This window comes from Caretta caretta, chromosome 3, assembly GCF_965140235.1.
Source record: "Caretta caretta isolate rCarCar2 chromosome 3, rCarCar1.hap1, whole genome shotgun sequence".
Lineage (NCBI taxonomy): Eukaryota > Metazoa > Chordata > Testudines > Cheloniidae > Caretta > Caretta caretta.
In genome coordinates, this window is record NC_134208.1 from 21,354,779 (window position 1) to 21,380,399 (window position 25,621).

The following is a 25,621-nucleotide window of genomic DNA, read 5'->3' on the forward strand; positions in this document are numbered from 1 at the left end:
TGGCACAATCATTTACTACAGATAAATGTTCAGTCTTCTTCTGCATGCTGGGGCCTCAGCAGCCCAGACTGAGCCTTCTGCCGCATTGCAAAGAGGATCCAGGACTCTAACCTTTGGACCTTTTGCAATTTGCTCTGAACTTTCTAAACGATTTGGCTCAGCTGCTTGCAACAGACTATATAAATGCAGGGCCAAGTGAGGAGGCTCATTCTCTCCCTGAAACTTGGGTAGAGGAGGTGAAGGGAGGAAGGAGAAGAACTGAGGGGACAGCAGCAATAGGGTCCGGTGCTCACCATGGGCCCTCTGCAGCTCTGGCTGCTGCTGCTGTTGCTGCTCAGCAGTGAAGTGCTCACTCGTAAGTAGCTTTTTGCAGCTTTATGTGAAAATCTATTAAAATATCAGGGAGGGAAAAATCTATGGGACTATGAATCACAGAATCAGAGAAGCCAAGGATGGGAAATATGAAATCTATTCCCTTTTGGGGAGTGTGTCCTAATAGCAGGATCCAGATTAAATCCATAAAGGAAAAGTTGGAAATGTCACCATTTCTCTGGTTTATTTTTAATTTATTTGACAAGTGTAGTGGTATCATCGTCCTTTATTTTTGCCTAGCTGCTTTTCTTTACAGTGATCATTGCTCACCTGCGAGGAGACATTTTATAGTATTCTGCAGATTTCGTGTGGGTGTTGCTAATATGTTTTACTGCAAGTGTGATGGGATATGAGTGATAAAACATGATGTGTCTGGTAGGAGGCACTGTATGTGAAATAGTGATTTGTATTAAAAGATGACAGTAGCTCTGTAGTAATTTTGGTTCAGTTCAGTAAAGATAGACCTGGTATAATTTGGGGAAAAAAATGAACGTGGTGTGGTGGAGTTGTAAGATAACTCCTTCCTGGCCTAGGAGTGTCTGTTTAGATTGTTCAATGGTACCATAGTTTGTAAAATGTTTTGGGATCCTTCAGGAGGATAGAACTATGGGTTTAATCCTTCACCATTGAAATAAATGGGTGTTTAGCAGGATCTGGTCCTATATGCAGGTAATGATAATATTCACCCCCAATGTGCCTTTATTGACTTCACCGGAGTTACACTAAGGATGTATTTGGTCCTATATATTGTTACTAGTATTGTTATTTTTATTAGATTATGTGAAATAAGTAACTTTTTTTCTAATGCAAAACAATATGAGTCTGATCAGTTAAGTCAAAGAAAGGACTGTGGGCTTTGAATCAGGGTGCATGGAAGAATAAAGTCTCAGTATTCAAACTAACCTTAAGTGAATGCATAGCTTTATGCAATCCAAATATCGATTAAATTAAACACCTTTGTCAACAAATATGTTTACCCTCTGTCATCAATACAGCTGCCTCTTACTTATCTACTTTTCGCCAGTCCACAAATTTTATAATTCAGACACAAAAACGGAGGTCTCTCCCTGCTTCTTAGTCAAGATGTAATAGCAGAGAGTTGTACAGAGGTCTCATATAGCAACACTATCATTATTTTTACAAAGGAAATATTACCGCCGTACAGTTATTAGTCTACTATTCAATATTTTCATAATTTAAAACTAACCTAGAATTTTCAGTGTCGTAAAGAAAGCATATTCTGTGATGCATTTGGTCTGTTTGTCATCTATCAACAATTCTTTTTATTATTATGTTGTACATTTAGTGCCTGATCATACACCATTAATATCAAGGAGCACTTTGCTACTGAGTTCAGTGATCTGAGGATCAGGCCCTTGCTTGCTAATTCACAAAATTCAGTCATTTGCAGTGTTTTTTGGATGCTCGACTTTACCATTTAAGTAGATGGGAATTTTGCCTTTTACCTCAGTGTTTGCAGAACTAAGCCCTTAATTGTTAGTACAAATTAGTGAGGCCCCACTGTGTCTGCATATCCATCTCTGGACTGTGATGCAGAATGTACATATGAATTTCTATTTTATTTGTTTGATATTAATCATTTGTAAAAGTTTTATTTTATGCTTTGCTTTTTTACAGAAGATGGGCCTGAAAATGGAAATCCAGCTTGTTCAAGTAAGGGTTCTCCTTTTGTATTCCTTTTGCTCTACTATTGTTTTAACTGACTATACCTCCCAAAGTTCAGGTTTTTGGTTTTTGGTTTTCCATTTCCATATATCTCTTCCTTTAAAACAGATGTTTACTCAGGCAAAACTCCTGTTGACTTCAGGAATTACAGGGTCTCAGGGACTTAGCCCTATGAATTTTAAGACTTTTCATCAGCCTGAAAAGCAATGATTATCGCTTTGAATTTTAAAAAACTTTCCAAAAAGAAATACCACATTTATTTGCTTGATTGATTTTCAAGATCCATTATTTTGGAAGTCCCCTTTCTCTAACTTTGAAGATTTAACAGGGAAATCGTATGCATTTCATTTCAATGTACACTGGTAATCTCACTCCTGATTTACTCCTTTCGGTTATTGCTACACCCAAGTATTTGACTCATATAGCTAACTAAATACCTTCAGAATACTTTATGTCAATAACTCTGTCAGCCGGGATAATAATTTATTAAACCAACCTAGTCAAGAAACAGGAAATGCTGACTTTATGCACAACCTTTGTAATGGACCCTGGTTGGCCCTGACAGCTTGCTTGGATACAGAACGTTCCTCTGGAGGGTCAGTGTCCATGAGTTGTTTTGATCTTTGTCTTTGATAAGCTTTTGCTTTTTCTTATTTGACACTCTAGCACCATCTACAGGTGATCAGGATTAATTCATCCATCTGAGACAATTCAGAGAGTTTTTTCTGGGTTTCACTGTCAATTTCTCAACTTTATTTTTATTTACTATTTCCATCATTATTTATTCCTTTTATAACAGATAAGGTTCATGTTAAACCCTAGAAATGAAGCAGTAGTTGGAGAGAAATTATGTCTCCTAGAATTAATACAACAGATATCAGTATTGTGAGAATTGATGAAAGTATACAAACAATTATAGTATGGTGGAGTGTAAGATAGCTGAAGTTTACATGGATAGCCTTCAAACTGTTTGTATGATTGTAATTAATATAATTGGCTGATCAGATTAGTTAAATCATTGGGGATGAAGAGAACTATATCATATTAAGTATTTATTGCTATCATATTAATATTTATTAATAATTAAATTAATGGTGTCTAAAATAAAATACTTGACATCAAAGGGAAAATAGGTAAGGCTTACAGACTCTGGAAATCCAAGGAAAAAAGAGGATACTTACAGCAAAATTCTACTCTCATTTACAACCCCAATAATGTCAGAGTAAACTCTTGGCCAGATCCTTAGCTGGTGTAAACTGGCACAGCTTGACTTCAACAGGTCTATGCTGATTTACACCAGCTGAGGATTTGGCTCTCTGATTTGAAATTATTCAGTTCGCACTTCCATAGCTTAGTCCGTCTCATATATTCCTCTTCTAAGATGTATAGCTTGCTTTTAAGATCTCTCTTTTCTCCTCTAAAGCGTAATTCTTGTACCAAAATATAAAGAAAGCAGTCAAAATCCCACCAGATTCTATTGAGATATTCCCTGCTGACATGATAAAATGTGTTACAGGAGCATGGCTGAGAATATAATACACTTCACTGAGCCAAACACAGTGCTGGCATAAAGAGGCAAAACTCTTGGTTTCACTGGAGTATGTGTGCTTACGCCAAGATGAAGTTGACTTTCCTTCCTCCCAAGGAGGATCAGGGTTAGTTTCCAGTTCTGCCTGCAGACACAATGGCAGTTATCTGTGAACAGAATTTGGCCCACAATTTCCAGGCCTGCCACTGGAAGATCTCATATCCCTGTGAGACAGTGAAGGAAATTCTGCTTTCATCTACATCTACGTAACCTCACTGATTTTTCATTTTATCTGTAAGCAGAATTCAGTATGCTGTTCGTGGCATCATTTTTGTTCTGTGTTATACAGCACCTAGCACAATGGGGTCCTGGTCCATGACTAGGGCTCCTCTCCTAGGCGCTACCACAATACAGATAATAAATAATAATATTGTTAAATCTGAATCTCTTTTGCAGGTAGTAGGGACAGATAGGTGAAATTCTCCAGTGTGAAGAGACCCAGCACAAGGCCTGTCTGCCACTTAAGTCCTCTGAGCTCTTAGGAGAGGCTTCTAAACACATTTCCCCCTGCCTGATGTTGTCTCAAGGACTTAAACAGTGCACAGGCCTGATCTGGGTCCTGTACACATAAAAAAAAAAATGTCCACTAACATAAAAAGGAAGAACTCCAGGGAGTCCATGAACTCAGATGTGAGTTTGACTCAGAAAAATATCTCATGTTCCCAGAAAACTCATAGAAACTTTTGGACAGGAGGACGGTTCTTTAGATTCTCACAGAATTAGAATTAGGGATTCTGGTTTGGGGGTTGTTTTTTTCCACTCCATTTCCACATTTATCTTTGTAAACGTCAACCATGTGAAATTCCTGGACAAATTGGCACTTATAGTTTTCTTTGAATTGTGACTGCACAAATTTGAGCTGAACTCTGTTGTTAGCAAGGAAGCAAATACCACTTTTAAAGAAACCCAATACATGCTTTTTAAAAACAATCTAATTAATTGTCTGCATAGAATCATAAAAAGGTGGGGCTGGAAGGGATATTGAGAGGCCTTTAAGTCCAGCCCACTGTGCTGAGGCAGGACCAAGTAAACCTAGACCATCCCTGACACATGTTTGTCCAATATGTTCTTAAAAGCTTCCAATGATGGGGACTGCACAACCTCCCTTGGAAGCCTATTCTAAAACTTAATTACAGATATAGTTAGAACAATTTTCCAAATATCTAGTTTAAATCTTTTTTGCTGCAGATTAAGCCCCTTTTTTTCTTTTCCTATATTCAGTGGACATGGAGAACAATTGATCACAGTCCTCTTTACAACAGCTGTTAGCATATTTTAAGACTATTATCAGGTCTCCCTTCAGTTTTCTTTTCTCAAGACTAAACATGCCCAGTTTTCTCATAGGTCAGGTTTTTAAAACCTTTTCTTATTTTTATTGCTCTCCTCTGGACTCTCTCCAATTTGTCCACATCATTCTTAAAGTGTGGTGCCCAGAACTGGATACAGTAGTCCAGCTGAGGCTTAACCAGTGCTGAGCAGAGCAGGAGAGTTACTTCCCGTGACTTACATGCAACACCCCAGAGCGATATTAGGATTTTTGAAACTGCATCACATAGCTGACGCATTCAATTTTTGATCTACAATAATCCCCAGATCCTTTCCAATAGTATTACTGGCTAGCTAGTTATTCCCCATTTTGTAGCTGTGCATTTGTATAGTACTTTGCACTTGTCTTTATTGAATTTCATCTTACTGACTTCAGAACAATTCTCTAATTCATCAAGGTCATTTTGAATTCTAATCCTGTCTTTCAAAGTGCTTGCAACCCCTCCAATTTTGGTGTCACCTGCACATTTTATAAGCATACTCTCCACTCCATCATCCAAGTCATTAACAAAAATATTTAAATTTGGAAGGATTTAGATTTAATTTTTTTCAATTTGACCATACACACAGAAACCAATGAAAAAATATTCCCATCCATAATATTCTAAATTTACCAATAGGCAAAGTAAGAAAAGAGCTGCTTGAGAATTTATTAGAGTTTGATTTAAGGATATTTACTTTGTGTATTTTGACATGCAATGTTGACAATTTGTATTTTAATAGCTATAATGCTTTAACTTTTTAAAATCTCAATATCAAATGTCATTAAATAATTATTGTCTAAATATCCCCTTAATTTCATGTAACAACTGTGCAAATTTAAACCATTTTTTTAAATGGTTTAACACCCATAATTTTGCAAAACTGTGAAAATTTAAATATTTTTTAAAAATGCTTAAAATAAACATTTATATTATCCATCAAAATTATAAAAAAAAAATTGATTCTGTCAAACCTAAAAATATTGAATAGGGTCAGACCCAGGACAGAACCCTGTGGGACCCACTAGATATTACCTCCCAGTTTGACAGTGAACCATTGATAACGACCTACCTTGGACACCAGGTGGGTCAAGGAACTATCAGCCCCCTACAGGCCAAAGTGGATGCTATCCAAAAGTGGCCTGTTAGTCTCTAACGGGCCACAAGTCCTCCTTTTCTTTTTGCAGATACAGACTAACACAGCTGCTACTCTGAAACCTGACTCTTTAAGTATGGTCTTTCAACTAATTTTGCACCTATCTTATAGTAATTTCATCTAGACCACATTTCCCTCATTTGCTTATGAGAATGTTATCTGGGACTGTATCAAAAGCCTTCCTAAAATCAAGATATATCACATCTACAGCTTCTACCCTATCCTTTAGGCCAGTAACCCTGTCAAAGAAGGAAGTTAGGTTGGTTTGGTATGATTTATTGTTGACAAATCCATGCTGGCTATTCCTTATAAACCTATTATTCTCTGGGTGCTCATAATTATATTGTTCAAAAAATGTTTAAGTATCTTTCCAGGTATTAAGTTAGGCACACTGGTCTATAATTCCCCAAGTCCTTTTTGCTCATCTTTTTGAAGATAGGTACTATGTTAGCCCTACTCCAGTCCTCTGGGACTTCATCCATCATCCGTGAGTTCTCAAACATAATTGCTAACAGTTCCAAGTTTTCCTCAAGCCATATTGACTTGGATATATCTAATTTATCTAAACATTCTTTAACCTGTTCTTTCCCTATTTTGGCCTGCATTCCTTCCCCCGTGTTAATATTAATTGTGTTGAGTATCTCATCACCATTAACCTTTTTAATGAACACTGAAACAAAATAGGCATTAAACACCTCAGCCTTCCTGATGTCATGAGTTTTAGTTCTCCTTCTCCACTAAGTGGAGGACCTACACTTTCCTTCATCTTTCTCTTCCTCCTAATATATTTAAAGAACCTCTGTTTATTGCATTTTATGTCCCTTGCTAGGTGTAACTTATTTTGTGCCTTAGCCTTTCTGATTTTGTCCCTACATGCTTGGGCTATTCTTTTTACTCCTCCTTAGCAATTCATCCATGTTTCCACTTTTTGTAGAATTTCTTTTTGATTTCCATGACTTTAAAGAGCTCCCGATGGAGCCATATTGGCCTTTTATTATTCTTGCTATCTTTCCTTTGTATAGCTTCATTTATCCCTTACATTTTCTTCCGATGGGGCCTACATTCCCAAATGTGCTTACCATTGACTTTAATGGGGAAAAAAATCTGAGATGCATAGACTTTAAAGCCAGAAGGGATCATTATGATTGTCTAAGCTGACATGTTGTATAATACAAGACAAAGGATCCAATAATTTGTGCATCAAGGCCATAATTTCTGTTTGAGCACATATTTCTGTTTGAGCAATATAGTACATATTTTGGAAAAAACATCCTATCTTGATTTAAAGGCTTCAAGTAATCACAACTTACCATATCTCTTCTACAGATTTATCTTAAAAAAAACCCAACTTATGTACAAAACCAAAGAAGAAATCAGCCATAGGGATATTGTAATATTTCCCTCATTTCTGGCATTATTTCCAGTTTGCACAATGCTATCTTGAACTGTATTGTGATGATCTAAATATGCATCTGTCTGTGCTATTCATAAAAATGTATTTGTTTTTCTAATTGCAGAAGATGCAACCAGATTTAAACATCTCAGAAAATACATTTACACCTATGAAGCAGAAATAGCAAGTGGAGTGAAAGGAACAGCAGATTCACGAAGTGGCTCTAAAATTAACTGCAAGGTAAGGAAAGAGGAAGAAAGAACTGACTTCAATCAGAAAAAAGATAATGGGCAACATGGGGATTAACAATTGGAAACTCCTCCCCCATACTTCCTATGGCCTCCATCTCCCTTCCCCCTCCATTTTGTATTTAGTGAATGTAGTGCTTGTGAAATGCACACATTTGACAGCCCTGAAGTCTGAAGCCCTTTATTTTCCGACAGAAAAGGCAGTGGCAAGATTGGCAGAGTTTCTTCACTCCTGCCAATGCACCTCGAATCTGACCAGGCTTTTCTACTCCTAGAGAAGAAATAGCAGAGTTGGTAACTCAGTGCATGGCTCATTCAGTATTTGGCTTTTCCTCTGGGTCTGCCAATAGAAGCATTCAACACTTATCCACTAGAGCCTAAACTGAGACTGCTAATTGATCAATTGATTTCATGCAGCACACTGAATACTCACCAGGTGATGACAACTTTCAGTTATCATCTTCCTGGGTCAGGATCTGGTATCCTAGGGGTGAAAGGCTCCATAGGCCATTAGCCCGATAACCTATGCTATTCTCCTTCCAACTTCCTCAAAATGTCACATTTCACAATATTACTTCATTAACTGGGCAAATAGCTTTTGGGTGTTACAGTGTTCTGTCCAGTAACTAAATACTCCTCTGTATAATGCTCAAATTTCTTCACAAGTTTTGAAGCCAATGTCAAGACCACACTGCAGATTGCTGGTTTACAGTGAATATTGCTGGTCTTTGCATCTAGCATGCAGTATGGTGTGGAGCAAATGTTCAGTGTTTCTCATTAGTCATCTTCATGCTTGTTCTGCTTGAAATGTACTCACTTTTGACACATTCCATATGTGAGAAATCTTATAAATTAGAGGCCTGATTCTGCTCCAATTAAAGTCAATGGGAGTAAGATCACATGTTATTATCATTACTTTAAGAATACCCATAAATACTCTGGTCATACCATTTCAAATTTCAACATTTTCTGACAAAAAAGTTTTTGCAAAAAAATTCTCACTTTTTGACCAGCTGTAGTTATAATATTATTTGATTAATAATAATTCTGGACTTTATAATAATGTTGGACCATGTCATACTCACTTTCCTTAGTTAAGTAGTTCTATGGATATCAGTAGGACCAGAATAGAGCAAAGACGACTTGGTCCATTGCGCATATTTTCAGAGATAATATGCAGTCTCTCTTTTAAAAAGATTTGAGAGTCTAAGGTCTGTATCCTCAGCTTGTGTAAACAGAACTGCAGAAAGAGCTGGTTGGATAAATGGTCCTCCCACCCTGTGGCAAATTTTGAATTTTTGGCAAAAAAAATCTAAATCTGAAATATTTTGGCCAAAATCCAAACTATTTTAGCCAAAATATTTCTATTCCAGAATGTCACTGCAGTGCCTTATGGGTGTTGTAGTTTGGATGCCTTGTGCTCCCATTTTCTTCTACAAGTTGGGCTCCCTGGTTGGACTATTCTCCCCTATTGGTGAGGAGAGGCTGTGCATCATGGGAGTTGAATGGCCATGATGTATCTGAGGAGATAAAACCCGGCTGGGGAACCCAGTCCTTAGAGGAGAATAGGGAAGTGAGCCAACCAAACTACCATTCCCATGAGACAGCATATCCAAATAGAAGTATTTTGGGTTTGGAGCATTCATTTTTTTAATAAAAAATCAGTTTTCCATGGAAAGCAGACAGTTTTTCAACAAAAAAGATATTCAATTGAAAACCCAACATTCTGTTGAAAAATAGTTTTAACTGAAAATTCTCTACCAGCCCGAAGTGAGGAATTGATTCATATGTAGTTTGGTGAAATGGGTGGAGCAGGCGACCTGGGTACTTGTTCCATGCTTTGCCATTGACTTACTATGTGATCATGAGAAAGTCACATAACGTGCCTGTCTCTCAGTTTACCCATCGTTAATATAAGGAATATATTATTAATTATTCATATTTCCATAGCTCTCAGGGGCCCAAGTCATAGACCAGGATCCCTACATGCTAGGTACTCTACAAATCTATATGACCTTTACTCCACCTGGATATTGTAAGATTACTTAAAGCACTCTTCGATCTTCACACAAAAACTGCTATACAAGTGCACGGTGCACACAGTGTTACTTTAAAAATAAATTTAAGAACATCTCCTGTATCTTTAAAAATAAGAACCACATAGTTCTGCAGGAGTGATAGTGAGAGAAGGAGAAAACATGTGCTGTGTATGTTTTCAGGTTGAGCTGGAGGTCCCACAGCTGTGTAGCTTCATCCTGAAGACAAGCCAATGTACCCTGCGAGAGATGTTCGGTGTGGATGCTGAGGGAAAGAGTCTCCTGAAAAAGTCAAAGAACTCGGATGACTTTGCCAGAGCCATGGCCCAGTGAGCAAAAACTTACTAGAGCCTTTGCTAACAAACCCATTCTTATTTAATTCGGGATAGACTATGACTTTACAACCTGCCCTGTCCTTTAGAAGGGGCGATGTATGGCAGTGCTGTCCCAGACTCGGGAATGAACTGTGATGCTGAGAGAGCAGGAGCTAGTTGCAACTCCTTGATTCAGAGCCACCTGGCTGTGGCACAATTTGGGGCTGCATGGCGACAGCCTTGAATTGTGTCACTGAAAGCCTGGGTGTAGCAGAAATCATCCCATCCATACTCTGACGCTGGAATGTTCACAGCCTGCTCCCTTCTCTCCCTCATATCAGGAGTGTGGGGAGTGCTGGTGTAGGAGTCAGTGTAGTCCACTCTGAGTTTTCTACCAGAGGAAAGTTCCCCTGAACATGAGGAGTTGTCAGATGGACGTCTCCAGCCACTTTCAGACTACTTTGCTCGGCTTACACGGCACAAAGTAACATTAGCCCACCTAAGCAAACAGCCCAGGCTTCTGCTACTGACCTTTAATGTCCTTCCCAACTTAGCCCCTCCCTACTTACCTGCACTGGTAAGTTATTGTGTCTGCCCCCTCTGGTCCACCAGTGAAACCAGCTTCCATTGCTTGCTTGTCCATTTCTCCACATGAACCTTCACACTTGTTTCAATGCCTCCCTTTATGCATGGAATGCCCTTCCTGAAGATGTCCCTAATGCTATTACCCTGTTCTGCACATCACAGGCCATAGAATTGCACCCAGGGATTCTTGCATCCAGCAAAATAACTTGAGGTTTAGGAGCTAAAGCATATTTGTTAGAAAGATATCCAGTCTTGATTTAAAGACCTCCAGTGATGGTAATCTGTTCCAATAGTTAATTACCCTTACTTTGAAAACATCACATCTTATTTCCTCTCTGAATTTGTCTAAATTTAGCTACCAGCCATTGGATTTTGTTATGCATCTGTACACTAGATTAAAGAGCCCTCTAATATCAGAAATCTTCTCCCTATATAGGTACTTACAGATCCATCAAGTTTACCCTTAGCCTTCTCTACAATAAACTCAATAGACTCAGCTCCTTAATCCTGTCACTATAAATTAGGTTTTCCAGACCACAAATCATTCTTGTTCCTCTTCATTGAATGTCCTCAAAGTTTATAACATCTTATTCTTTAAGTGTACGGTATACACCAGAACTGAGGAGATATTAATGGTCAGTAGTTTCCTACTCAGTATTCAAAGAGAAACTAATAATACCAGGTAGAGTCGTGGTTGGGGATAGTCTATACAGACTATACAGAATTGGGGGAAAGAACGGAGCAATATAAAATAATAAGCAGAGAGCCCAAGCTCACTATTTCTCATGAAAAAAAGGGAAGGGAGAGATGCAGAAAGTGGTTTATTAGGGAATATTTTAAATGCTGTTTTAAATTATTTAGAATGTGTGTATTTGTACAGTCCTTGGCACAATGGAGCCCAATCTTGATTGGGGCTTTGGGGAGCCACATTAATACAAGTGAATAATTCTATATCTAGATGTACATGGAGCATTTGGCAATAATCAAGATGGTAAGCTCTTGGCTAGCTTGTTTTTATTTTTGTCTCACACCTACTGTTTTTTTGGGGGGCAGATATGAACTGAAATTTAGCACTCAGGATGGGAAGAAGGTCCAGCTGTATTCAGAGAAGAATGAACCAATGAACATTCTTAACATCAAGAGGGGGATCATCTCAGCACTTATTGTGCCAATGGAAACAGAAGACAACCTAAAAACAATCTCCATGGTAGGAAGCTGAGCAACAGTTAATTTACTTCTTTAACAAATGCAGCAAAACCCACTAAGTGGGCCCTGTCCTGAAGTTCTTACTCAGACAATGGGATTTCAGACTAGACTTGAACTCATTTGGTAACATGAACAATGATGTTAATTTTCTCCGCTCTCCAGGATACCATATATGGGAAGTGCGACAGTGAAGTTGAAGTCAAGGATAGAAAAGGGAACACAGCATCAGTTATTTCAATTAATAGAAACTTGAAAACCTGCGATAACTTCAATCCCATCAGAGACTATGTCAGCCCAATTGCCCTCATAAAGGGACTGGTAGGTATAGCAGGGCATAATGTTATTTAAGAAAGTGCTTCATTATATTATTTTAGTTCTTCAGAATCTGACCCTCTGCCTTTGCTTCCTGCCATTAGTGGAAGTCAATAGAAAAATCTGAACTTTGGGAAATGAATATCATCTCAACTTCTTTCACATTGTTCTCACAAATACTGCAAAGTGATGTGGGTTTTTTGTTTGTTTGGTTGGTTGGTTGCTTTGGTTTGGTTTGGTTTTTTAAGACACTAGTTGGGAATAACTGATTATATATATATATGTAATCACACATTCCCATGGGCTTAGTACTGTCAGGTGTGAGGCACCTTGTCAGATCAGGCCCAAGGTTTTCTAGATAGCCCATTAAACTTTATTGGCCAAATCTTCCAACATGCATATGTACATTGTATGTAACCAGCATATGCATGCAAGTAACTTGATGTGCATGCTGAGGTTTCTGCATGCACCAAGATAAATCCTTTGACAAGCCCCATCCTCAGAAGCAGATCAGGGTATTTGTGCATGCAAGTAGGCTGAGTGCAAACGTGCACACACACGCGCTGGAAGATTTGTTCCTGGTACCGAATGCTCCCGTGCTTATACTTTTAATGTTTGTTCTTGATGGAAATCTTTAAACCATTTGTAACCATAGGAGGACTGTGAAGTACATCCACTATTTTAAAGTGTCTAAATTATTTTAACCATTGCAAATTACTTCATAATGATAAGGGCCAGTGCTTAATTTGTGCCAGAGCTTGCCAGGGCTGAGTGTGGGCACCTTTAGGCTTGACAGTTCATAGCTCTGGCACCTCTGGGTTTGCTGCATCAGTAATGAATGTAAAAACATTACTTGAGCCCTAACACCTAATTGCTTGAGCCCAGGCAACCTCTTTCATGACAAATGCACCCTCAGCAAGTTTGCAGATGACACTAAACTGGGAGGAGAGGTAGATACGCTGGAGGGTAGGGATAGGATACAAAGGGACCTAGACAAATTGGAGGATTGGGCCAAAAGAAACCTGATGAGGTTCAACAAGGACAAGTGCAGAGTCTTGCACTTAGGACGGAAGAATCCAATGCACCGCTACGGACTAGGGACCAAATGGCTCGGCAGCAGTTCTGTAGAAAAGGACCTAGGGGTTACAGTGGACGAGAAGCTGGATATGAGTCAGCAGTGTGCCCTTGTTGCCAAGAAGGCCAATGGCATTTTAGGATGTATAAGTAGGGGCATTGCCAGCAGATCGAGGGACGTGATCGTTCCCCTCTATTCGACATTGGTGAGGCCTCATCTGGAGTACTGTGTCCATTTTGGGCCCCACAATACAAGAAGGATGTGGAAAAATTCGAAAGCGTCCAGCGGAGGGCAACAAAAATGATTAGGGGACTGGAACACATGAGTTATGAGGAGAGGCTGAGGGAACTGGGGATGTTTAGTCTACAGAAGAGAAGAATGAGGGAGGATTTGATAGCTGCTTTCAACTACCTGAAAGGGGGTTCCAGAGAGGATGGCTCTAGACTATTCTCAGTGGTAGCAGATGACAGAACAAGGAGTAATGGTCTCAAGTTGCAGTGGGGGAGATTTAGGTTGGATATTAGGAAAAACTTTTTCACTAGGAGGGTGGTGAAACACTGGAATATGTTACCTAGGGAGGTGGTGGAATCTCCTTCCTTAGAAGTTTTTAAGGTCAGGCTTGACAAAGTCCTGGCTGGGATGATTTAGTTGGGGATTGGTCCTGCTTTGAGCAGGGGGTTGGACTAGATGACCTCCTGAGGTCCCTTCCAACCCTGATATTCTATGATTCTATGAAATTAAGCACTGATAAGGCCATGTCCTTTCCTGTAGGTTATAAGGGCTCAGTCCTACGGTACATTCTCAGGCAAACACCATAATAACTTCACTGACACTTAGGACAAGATATCTGCAGGAGTGGTGGCTGTGAAGAGACTGCAGGATATGGACTGAGATATTGGCACAGTTTTTCTTTAGACAAGGATGTGATTTAATTATGAACCAAACAGCAGCACCACTCCCAATGTGCTGTAACTGTTAATATTGTAGCTCAGTAACCATAGCGATCAGAAATGTGCTTGTTTTACTACAACAAAATATGCTAAATGTTCCTCAAACTATGTTTTACAGAACAGCCCATTATCCACCCTGCTTAGCAGCAGTCAATCCTGTCAATACACTGTAGATTCAAGGAGAAGGCATGTGGCTGAAGTAGACTGCAGAGAAAAACACCTGTTTCTGCCTTCCTCGTACAAGTAGGTGGCATGTTATATATCGTTACCCTTCCTTTGTAAATAGTCATAATGAATGATAATAGGTCAAATTCTGCCCTGTTTTACTGCCCATGCAATGGCGGGCAGGATTCAGCACAACTAATTCAGCCACAACTAAAGGACTGTGTTTTTCTTTTATTTACTAGAAATCAGTATGGTATGATGACACAAGTCACGCAAACTCTGAAACTTGTCGAAACCCCCAAAATCAACAGCAGAAACTTTGATGAAGGTAGGTCTGCAGTACTGAAACATTTTTCAGTTTCACCGTGGCACATTTCTGGCTTCCCATCTCAGCATGCGCTCCTCATAAAACATGTCCACTGATCAAGTTAGATTAGCTTTGTTAAGAAATGCATAACCACCTACGATAAAAAAAGCAAGATATCACTTTCAGGAAATAGCAATGGTGTGTACTCACCTATACGTGAAATAATTCTAGATATGGGGAAACAAATGCACTATTCAGCTACATCAGTACCTATATAAAACTTCATAAAGATCCTGTTATTTAAACAGGAAGGATGCTTTAAGGAGTCAGAAACTAAAATGTCTCTGTGATGTCTTGCTCTTGTGGGCAGTGTTGCCTAATGGTCAGGATTTAGGCACTTAGATATGCAGTGGTTGGGGAGTGTAGGGGAGCCTGGGCCCTCCCACTCCACCAGGCTCCAGCTCAGGGCCCTGTGAGGGCTATCAAAGGTCTGACATCCAAGAAATCCTTAAGGCTGCCCTCCCTGGGCAACTTCCTACCACCCCACTATGGTTCAAAGTTTGAAGTCTGTGAGAAGAAGGTGTGAAGGGGGTCAACTCAGCACTGGGCACTTCCTCAGCAATGCTCTCTATCTCTCTCAGGGTAGCAGCTGCCTCTTCGTGTGACTTGGCCCCCTGGCCAGGTCAGTCTCCAGTCTCTCGCCTGTCAGGGTAGACTACAGATAGCACAAGGGGAATTAACACAAACAAACTGAGTTCATATGAGAATGAGAAGGAAATGCCTCTCCCTCACGGTGCATTTGAAGCAGGTCCTTGTTAGTATCTAGGCTTGTTTGTCAGCCTGACATAGAATTTTGAGATTGACGTTTTGAAACTCATATCTTATACTAATATGTGTGAAGAAGAATGAACAAAGAGACTGTGTTGCATTTCCCACAACCAGATGGGGCTTTTAGTACAATGAGAAAAGATAAGGGATACAGCTAAAGTGTTACTGGGCATGGTGGGGATGTAATAGATGAGTGCACACTTAAAGACTGCCTCAACTCCTTATCTCAAGGCAAGGTCAAGCAACCAGTTAGGAGGGGCAATGGGGGTTGTAGAGGGAGGCATAAGAAACACTAAAAGCCGAAGAAAGGCCTGGCCTTGGCCAGAGCACAAACTCACTCCTTACCCCTTCTGTGGGGTACAAAAGGGATGGAACGAAGACCCCAGCTCACGACCCTCGAAAACAAAACAGGACCATAAGTTGTAAGGGGTGTGACTAGGGGTGTGCACTCCAGGTATATTTGGGCCTGCTAAGGAGGAGGAGGTGGGGATGGGTAATAGGGGAATGGGGACACAGGCAAGGCTCTGTGGAATCAGAGCTGGGAAGGGGGACACGGGGTAAAGGCTCTGTGGTGTCAGAGCTGGGAACGGAACACTGAGAAACAGACTCTGCCAGCGTGTAGAGCTATGAATATGATTGCTTGGCACTAACCCCAATAAACATTGAATTGCCTGCACTTCAGACTTCTGATCTTCTGCTTTCTGTCTGCGTGACAAGAATCAGGGGAGAGGGTGAAGGGAAAGCCCTCTAACAGTCTTCCCTTCCCTCAGGAAGTTGTTGTTGGGAGAGGTCCTACTTTCCCTCAGCCCTTTCCTCAGGAGCTGCAAATTGCAGGTCCACTCTCTTCCCTGGTCTTCCACCAGTGAACTGTTCTGCTCCCTTTCAACTCCTCCTCCAGTCTGTTCGTGTCTTGCAAGTGTGGCAGGGTGGGGCTAGCTGAGCCCAGAGCAGCTCCATAATCCCTGGTTGCCCAGTGTGGGGTTTGAGATCACAGTGCTTACAGAAAGAAATAATGCTTTTCCTGTTTGTTAGATAAACTGGAAAAGAAAAGTCTTTCCTTGGAAAGTGCAGATACCAAATCCTTCCGGCATGGGGACACTGTGCTGAAGGTCCTCCAGGAACTGCAGAAGTTGTCAGCCTCCCAGCAGAACCAGCAGAGAGCAAGTCTTTTTTACAAATTTGTAACTGGACTTAGAGGCTTGCACAATGACACGCTAGGGTCTCTTGTACTGAAGATGATGGAGACCTCAAGGTAATGTATAAAAAGTGTAGCTCTCGCATTGTGTAAACACAATGCCTGGTAATGTGAACGCAAATTTAATTCCAGAGGTGATGTTCTCCTGTAAACAGTTTTAATCATAGCCTAAAGTAATATCTTAAAATGCTGTAATAGTTGGCGACTGGGAAAGACTGCTAAGAGTATGTGTGTTTGAGGGAGAGACACAGAACGCTATTTAAATGTTATCCCACAAACAAACAAGTCCAGTGGGGTAATAATTTTCTTCAACAGGTTTATTCTTGCCTTCCACAAGGTAGTAATATTTTTCATTTTCTCATTAACTGTTATTTTGATATATATAAATCCTAGTATATTTCGGGGGGAGTAGACTCCTAAGTGTAAACCATACTGCTCAGTATTATATGGGATCAAATCCAGAACTTGTACCAATTGTCCCTCAAATGGTCGTGTAATAAATGCTGCATAACTGCATAATAAGCCTTTATCAAAGACATCAGCAGTCCCCCTGTGACTCCTCCCCTCCCCCCACAGTCCCATGAGTAGGTAAATTAGATTAGACTTTTAGGCTATTCAGGGAATAGATGTGTTAAAATACACTGATTACAAGCCCTGGCATGAGCTGCTACCACTACCAAATCTCCAGTTGCGGAGAGCACATTTTTGGAGGTCCAGGACTGGGCCACAAATCTACTGCTCCACCATTTCCCTCCTGGCTGCATTTTATTCCATTTACACATACACAGGAAAACGCAGCCTTCGTTTAACTCAGAGGTGGGCAAACTATGGACCGCGGGCCACATCCAGCCCATGGGACCCTCCTGCCCTGCCCTTGAGCTCCTGGCCGCGGAGGCTAGGCCCTGGCCCTTCCCCTGCTGTCTGTCCTCCCCCACAGCCACGCTACCACACGGGCAGCACTCGGTGTGGCGGGGCTGCGTGCTCCAGCAGGGCAGTGCGGCAGCGTGTCTAGCTCCAGCCAGGGGGCGCAGTTGCCAGACATGCTGCTCTGAGCAGCATGGTGAGAGGGCTTGGGGGGTGGATAAAGGGCGGGGAGTCCCAAGGCAGTCAGGGGACAGGGAGCAGGGGGCGGTTGGATGGGGCAGTGGGCGGGGGGCGGTCAGGGGACGGGGAACATGGGGGCTTGGATAAGCATGGGGTCCCGGGGGGCCTGTCAGGGGGCGGGTGTGTGGATAGGGGTCAGGGGATGGGGAGCGGGGGGAGGTAGGATATGCGTGGGGTCCCAGGGGGCCTGTCAGGGGGCAAGGGTGTGCATAGGGGTTGGGGGACTGGGAGCAGGGGGGTTGGATGGGGGTAGGGTCCCAGGGGGCGGTTAAGGGCGGGAGATCCTGGGAGGGGGCGGTTAGGGGACAAGGGGCAGGGGGGATTGGATGGGTTGGAGGTTCTAACATGAAGGGGAAAGGAGTCCAGGAGAGCTGGCTGTATTTCAAGGAATCCCTGTTGAGGTTACAGGGACAAACCATCCCGATGTGTCGAAAGAATAGTAAATATGGCAGGCGACCAGCTTGGCTTAATGGTGAAATCCTAGCGGATCTTAAGCATAAAAAAGAAGCTTACAAGAAGTGGAAGGTTGGACATATGACCAGGGAAAAGTATAAAAATATTGCTCGGGCATATAGGAATGAAATTAGGAGGGCCAAATCGCACCTGGAGCTGCAGCTAGCGAGAGATGTTAAGAGTAACAAGAAGGGTTTCTTCAGGTATGTTGGCAACAAGAAGAAAGCCAAGGAAAGTGTGGGCCCCTTAATGAATGAGGGAGGCAACCTAGTGACAGAGGATGTGGAAAAAGCTAATGTACTCAATGCTTTTTTTGCCTCTGTCTTCATGAACAAGGTCAGCTCCCAGACTGCTGCGCTGGGCATCACAACATGGGGAATAGATGACCAGCCCTCTGTGGAGAAAGAGGTGGTTAGGGACTATTTAGAAAAGCTGGACGTGCACAAGTCCATGGGGACGGACGAGTTGCATCCGAGAGTGCTAAAGGAACTGGCGGCTGTGATTGCAGAGCCATTGGCCATTATCTTTGAAAACTCGTGGCGAACCGGGGAAGTCCCGGATGACTGGAAAAAGGCTAATGTAGTGCCAATCTTTAAAAAAGGGAAGAAGGAGGATCCTGGGAACTACAGGCCAGTCAGCCTCACTTCAGTCCCCGGAAAAATCATGGAGCAGGTCCTCAAAGAATCAATCCTGAAGCACTTACATGAGAGGAAAGTGATCAGGAACAGTCAGCATGGATTCACCAAGGGAAGGTCATGCCTGACTAATCTAATCGCCTTCTATGATGAGATTACTGGTTCTGTGGATGAAGGGAAAGCAGTGGATGTATTGTTTCTTGACTTTAGCAAAGCTTTTGACACGGTCTCCCACAGTATTCTTGTCAGCAAGTTAAAGAAGTATGGGCTGCATGAATGCACTATAAGGCGGGTAGAAAGTTGGCTAGATTGTCAGGCTCAACGGGTAGTGATCAATGGCTCCATGTCTAGTTGGCAGCCGGTGTCAAGTGGAGTGCCCCAGGGGTCGGTCCTGGGGCCGGTTTTGTTCAATATCTTCATAAATGATCTGGAGGATGGTGTGGATTGCACTCTCAGCAAATTTGCGGATGATACTAAACTGGGAGGAGTGGTAGATACGCTGGAGGGCAGGGATAGGATGCAGAGGGACCTAGACAAATTGGAGGATTGGGCCAAAAGAAATCTGATGAGGTTCAATAAGGATAAGTGCAGGGTCCTGCACTTAGGACGGAAGAACCCAATGCACAGCTACAGACTAGGGACCAAATGGCTAGGCAGCAGTTCTGCGGAAAAGGACCTAGGGGTGACAGTGGACGAGAAGCTGGATATGAATCAGCAGTGTGCCCTTGTTGCCAAGAAGGCCAATGGCATTTTGGGATGTATAAGTAGGGGCATAGCGAGCAGATGGAGGGACGTGATCGTCCCCCTCTATTCGACATTGGTGAGGCCTCATCTGGAGTACTGTGTCCAGTTTTGGGCCCCACGCTACAAGAAGGATGTGGATAAATTGGAAAGAGTCCAGCGAAGGGCAACAAAAATGATTAGGGGTCTGGAACACATGGCTTATGAGGAGAGGCTGAGGGAACTGGGATTGTTTAGTCTGCGGAAGAGAAGAATGAGGGGGGATTTGATAGCTGCTTTCAACTACCTGAGAGGTGATTCCAGAGAGGATGGTTCTAGACTATTCTCTGTGGTGGAAGAGGACAGGACAAGGAGTAATGGTCTCAAGTTGCAGTGGGGGAGGTTTAGGTTGGATATTAGGAAAAACTTTTTCACTAGGAGGGTGGTGAAACACTGGAATGCGTTGCCTAGGGAGGTGGTGGAATCTCCTTCCTTAGAAGTTTTTAAGGTCAGGCTTGACAAAGCCCTGGCTGGGATGATTTAATTGGGGATGGGTCCTGCTTTTGAGCAGGGGGTTGGACTAGATGACCTCCTGAGGTCCCTTCCAACCCTGATATTCTATGATTCTATGATTCTGAGGGGGGCAGTCAGAGGGTGGAAAGTGGGAGGGGGCGTATTCAGGGTGGGGGCCAGGCTGTTTGGGGAGGCACAGCCTTTCCTACCCGGCCGTCCATACAGTTTTTGCAACCCCAGTGTGGCCCTTGGGCCAAAAAGTTTGCCCACCCCGTTTAACTCATTATATTACACTGTATCACTGAGGATTGTGATTGGTTTGTGGATGTGAGGAGGGTGAGATAGTCAGAGAGAGAAACATGTGACTACATGTCTTGGGTGTTCTGTGTTTGTACAGCGCCTAGCACAATAGGTTCTTGGTCCATGAATTGGGCTCCTAAGTGCTACAATAATAAAAATAATGAATAATAACAATAACAGTAATGTAATAAACCTTTTGTTGTCCATAGCTGGTTATGATATTAGCATAATTTGTAAAAATAATATGATTTTAACTGACTTTAATGGCCATTTGTGTGATATATTTAGAGACACACAGCGATATATGTATATATCACTCACACTAGAACGCATACAAATCTAGATACAGACACAGAATACATAGATATAAAAGATATCAATGATACAGACAGGGATGGAGAAGGATACACCTGAACCAAAACCCCAGTTCCAAACCCTCCTCTGGACTTTGTGGAAGTTTGGATCTAGATTTGAACTTCAGGTTGTGGACTAGTCTCTACAATGGACCTGACTGGAAAACTCTTACTCTGAGACACTCCAATTTCACGAAGTTCTGATTTGAATTTCATGACTCCATAGAGACCTAAAAACATTTCTCAGTTGTAGAAAATATCTATCTTCATTTGAATATAGTTGTAACACACTGGCTGGATGTTTCTTTCTAATATGCAACATGGACATATACTCAAGAACATTTGGGCTAATGTCCATAATCTCTTTCCCTTTCAGTTCCATCACAGTGCAGGGTCTGATTCAGTGTGGTACTCCAGATTGCTTCGGTTCTATACTTCAGATAATAAGAACTGGAAATGTCGATCCTCTGGTGGCGGATGCAGTCACATACAGCCTTGGACTCCTGCCTTTTCCATGTACCAAAAGAATACGGGAAATTCTTAACATGGCCCAGTACCAGCAAAGTCGAGCTACTTTTTATGCTCTAAGCCATGCTGTTACCAAGTGAGTATATGTGCATATACGTGTACAGGGAAAATGTTAGGACAAACTCTGACAGAAGTCATTACTTGGAGATTTAATCATTCAGATTGCTATGTTTGTGCAAATTGACTTAGAAAAGGATTCCCTACACACACCTAAGTAAGGTGTTTCTAATGGTTTTTGGTTCATTTCTGTCTTCCCTTAGATTCTATGAAGACAAGAAAACTGTGACACAGGAAATAACGGATGTTGCAAACTTTATGGAGTCAATGATTGGCAATGAGTGCTCTGGGAATGACGAGTTAACCTACCTCACACTTAGGGTATTTTAATTTCCCTCTCTCTTTATATAAGCTATTATTTTAAAATCACAGCGTGCAGTATAGCATTCTTATTGACTGGGGAAATATATTTATTGCCTTGTTTTCATAATCCACAGGCTATTGGAAACATGGGCAAGGCAATGGAGGTTGCTAATCCGAACCTGAAATCTACTCTGAAGACATGTATCAAAAGTGAAGTTGTGTCACTTTCTGTTCAGAAAGCAGCCATCCAGGCACTGAGAAGAATGACTATCACTGATGAGGTAAATCAGAATTTAAGAATTTGTACAGTTCTAGCTCATCTCAGTTGTATGCTTCAAGTTAATGATTAAACAAAGCAGGTTTTCTCCATCCATGAATATTTTATGCTATTCCCCCATTATCTATTCGCCTGCCTTTCTTTAGAACCCCTTCCTTGATTTTACTGGGTCTGATACTCCTCTTACAGCAGCTTTCTGCTGATATAACTCAATGGGCCAGATCTTTAGTTTGTGTAAATCGGCATAGCTCCATTGTGTTGCACCTGTTTTACACAGGTTTAATTACGTGAGACAAGAATTGGATCTGTCCATTGCTATTGGATGGGGTCTTCAATGAAGTAATTACAATGATGATGTGGCCCAATGACTTCAAGAGAGTTACCTCTGACTTACCCAGGTTTAATTATAGTGAGAGGAGAAGAATCAGGCTCATTGCTTTTACTGGGTGGTTATTTGTTGTGGTAGTGTTGCCTAGTGGGTAATTCACTAGACAACCACCTGGGTTCTGTTCCTGGTTCTACCACTGGCCTTCTGAGTGACCTTGGGCAAGTCAGCCTCTCTGTGCCTCATTTTCTCCATCTGTACAATGGGGATAACGGTACTGACCTCCTTGGTAAAGTGCTTTGAGATCTATGGATGAAAAGCACAGTATAAGAGTTAGGCATTATTTGTATTTGCACTACAGCAGCATCAGAAGGTTTGTTTCAATCACACTGGGGATGCATCGTGCTAAACACTTTACAGAAATGAAGAAAAAGCCCGTTCTAGCTCCAAAGAGCTTACAGCCTACAAGACAGGACCTTTTTTCATGTTTTAAATAGTTGTTAAGATGTTGTACATCACCCCAAACATTTCAGAGATTGTTTTTCTTGTGTACTGTGAAGGTGAAGTAATCAGAATTACTATGCAATATATATGAAATAAGTAGAGCTGGTTGGAAAATAATTTATTTTTCCCTAAGAAAAATGTCAAGCAAAAACCTTTTCATTTTTCATCTAAAGTTTTCTTTCGAAGTTTTTGGCCTTTTGTTGATAAAATAAAAACTAAAAATGTTTGGGTTTTCAACAAACAACAAGCAACAGTTTTCATTTTCAGTTGCCAGAAACCAAAATGAATTTCAGTTTTGACAAAAGCAGATTTTGTTCATGAAAATTTCCATCAAAACAAAGTTTTAATGATTTTTTTTACCAGTCCTAGAAATAAGGGGTTTCCCTGCTCTATAACACCAGTAAAGTTTCAACAAGGTTACATGGGTGTGATTTAAGGAAATAATTTGACCCAACATGTTCCAATCAGAGACTTGGCAATATCGTCTGCTAGCCAGATTATCAGTGCACTAATGTACCTTTCATTGTTGGTACAGGACCGTGCTGTGCTTCTTAAAGCCTTCCAAAATGCCGATGCTCCAGTTGACAAACGTCTGGCAGCCTATCTCATGCTGATGAAAGGCCCTTCCACATCTGATCTCAACAAGATCATTAGAGCTCTCCTAAGGGACAAAAGTGAACAAGTGAAAAGCTTTGTCGCTACCCACATTGCCAACATCTTGGACTCTGAGGAAGTAGGCATCGACGAGTAAGTACAATTAAATTGTACGTTGTTGACATAGGAACAAAGTTATAACCCTAATTGGAATTCAGATGATCCTATTCTGTGCTTTTTTCCAAAGACTAATCATGAACTGAAATAGCCTTATTAAAACAATTTTAAGTCAGAGGGCCAGATAATCAGCTGCTGTAAATCAGTGGCTTCAATACAGATATGCCAGCTTACACCCACTGAGGTCCTGGCTCTTACCCTTGCTTTTACTACATGAACAAGTACAGAGCATTCACTAAGTACAATCAAGACACGTGGCAGAAGAAATCATTATTGTTTGAAGACTAACTGATTTCTGGAATGTTTACTAATTGTATTCCAATTAATTTCCTTTTTTCTTAGTCTTAAAAACAAAGTACAAGAAGCTCTTAAAGGATCTCAGATTCCAGCAGCCAATGACTTCAGAAAGTTTTCACAAAATTATCAGATTTCCAAACGTATTTCCCTGCCCGGGCATGATCCTGTCTCAGCCAAAGTAGAAGGAAATCTGATCTTTGATCCAAACACCTACATTCCTAAAGAAACCATGCTAAAAACTACTCTGCAGTTGTATGGACTTAGCCCAGTGGATATCTTTGAGGTACAACACATGTCAAATCCTTACACTGTTACTCAGTTTTTACATATTTTCTTTCTGTTTGCTTATACTGACTTGCAGTGACTAAATATTTTATTTTTACAAGCACTAAGATCCTGATCTAAACCCCATTGACGTCAAAAGGAGCCCTACCATTGACTTCAGTGGGCTTTGGATCGGACTGGCCCTTTCTTGGCACCCATTACCATCATGTCTGGGAGCATTTCAGGCTTAGGTTGAGTCATTCAAGATCTCATTAAGCGTAAAATTCACCCCTATGCAACAGCCCCACTTGAAGTGCATTGTCACACTAATGTCACACTTGAGCACTCAGATTACGGTTTGGGAGGGATGTAAGCAATTCATAGGTCTTGTGCTGATGCTGTGCGTGGGGGTGAATTTCACCCAAAGAGAGATCAAATGCTTTGCTCCCCAGCTGCATGCATGCATCTTCTCTATAGCTTTCTGTAATTGCAGTGTACATTTGAAAATGTACCATTTGTTCACCAGAGAGTCTCTTTGCTGTAAAACTCCCTAGAAGCAGGGAATCTGTTTCAGTCATTACATTGTTTTGTTGTGTTTCAGATTGGCATGGATGGGAAGAGTTTTGAGCCAACGCTAGAAGCATTGTTTGGGCAGAAAGGGTTCTTTCCCGACAGTGCCAGTAAGGCTTTGTACTGGATTGACGGCAGAGTTCCAGAGCATGTCTCCAAGGTGCTCTTTGACTATTTTGGTTACTCCAAGAATGACAGACAGGATCAGGTATACTTTCAGACTGTTCTTTGGACAGTGTTTTATTAATATTTAGCACACACATAAATCTGTGTGCAGTACTTTCCGGTATGTGTAATGTATTGTATATCTGGACCATTGTCCTCTCGTGGTTAACTTACAGAAGATAAAATCCCTAGTTATACCTAACTAAAGGTGATTTTCCTTTATTGCATTTCATAGAATCCTTTGTTTTAGGAACCAAAGTTCCTGAGTTCTGTCTACAATCAGGCTATGTGTGCAGATCAGCTGGAAGCCATTATGTAATTGTACTAGGTGTATCAAATTCTCAGACTTGTTACAAGGGGATTTCATTTTGAGGTACTTTTTTGTTGAATTCTCAGGATGTGATGAAAGGAATAATGCTGAACTTTGAAAAACTGATAAAAGAAATGGGAAACAAAGAAGTTCCTGAAGCTAGGGCCTACCTCCGAATCCTGGGAGAAGAACTTGGGTACATGAAACTCAACGATTTCAAGCTAATGGGAAATGTGATTTTAAAGAGCATTAAAACTCTGCAGGCCATTCCAGAAAAGGTATGTTTCTCAAGTGCAGAATGAAAATATTTCACATTAGGTTTTTCTATCAGATATTTTTATATTTATCTTCCAAATAAAGCAGATATTTGAATGGAGTACTAGTCACTTAAAAAGAAAATTATTTAAAATGTAGTGTCAAAATTTAGCCAAAAAAAGACAAAGGCCCTA

General features: G+C 41.2%; 1 protein-coding gene across 1 annotated transcript in view; it reads left to right on the forward strand.

Annotated features, from left to right (window-relative positions):
* Nucleotides 1-226: 226 nt before the first annotated feature.
* APOB (apolipoprotein B) overlaps nt 227-25,621 on the forward strand; it is a 50,296-nt gene continuing 24,901 nt past the window's right edge. The window contains exons 1-16 of the mRNA XM_048845603.2: nt 227-355; nt 2,011-2,046; nt 7,627-7,742; nt 9,970-10,115; nt 11,739-11,892; nt 12,054-12,209; nt 14,347-14,471; nt 14,636-14,721; nt 16,561-16,780; nt 21,178-21,405; nt 21,590-21,707; nt 21,824-21,970; nt 23,331-23,542; nt 23,909-24,146; nt 24,729-24,905; nt 25,259-25,450. Of these exons, the coding sequence (XP_048701560.2) occupies nt 295-355; nt 2,011-2,046; nt 7,627-7,742; nt 9,970-10,115; nt 11,739-11,892; nt 12,054-12,209; nt 14,347-14,471; nt 14,636-14,721; nt 16,561-16,780; nt 21,178-21,405; nt 21,590-21,707; nt 21,824-21,970; nt 23,331-23,542; nt 23,909-24,146; nt 24,729-24,905; nt 25,259-25,450 (2,412 nt within the window). The 5' untranslated portion in view covers nt 227-294. The remainder of the gene's footprint in view (nt 356-2,010; nt 2,047-7,626; nt 7,743-9,969; nt 10,116-11,738; nt 11,893-12,053; nt 12,210-14,346; nt 14,472-14,635; nt 14,722-16,560; nt 16,781-21,177; nt 21,406-21,589; nt 21,708-21,823; nt 21,971-23,330; nt 23,543-23,908; nt 24,147-24,728; nt 24,906-25,258; nt 25,451-25,621) is intronic.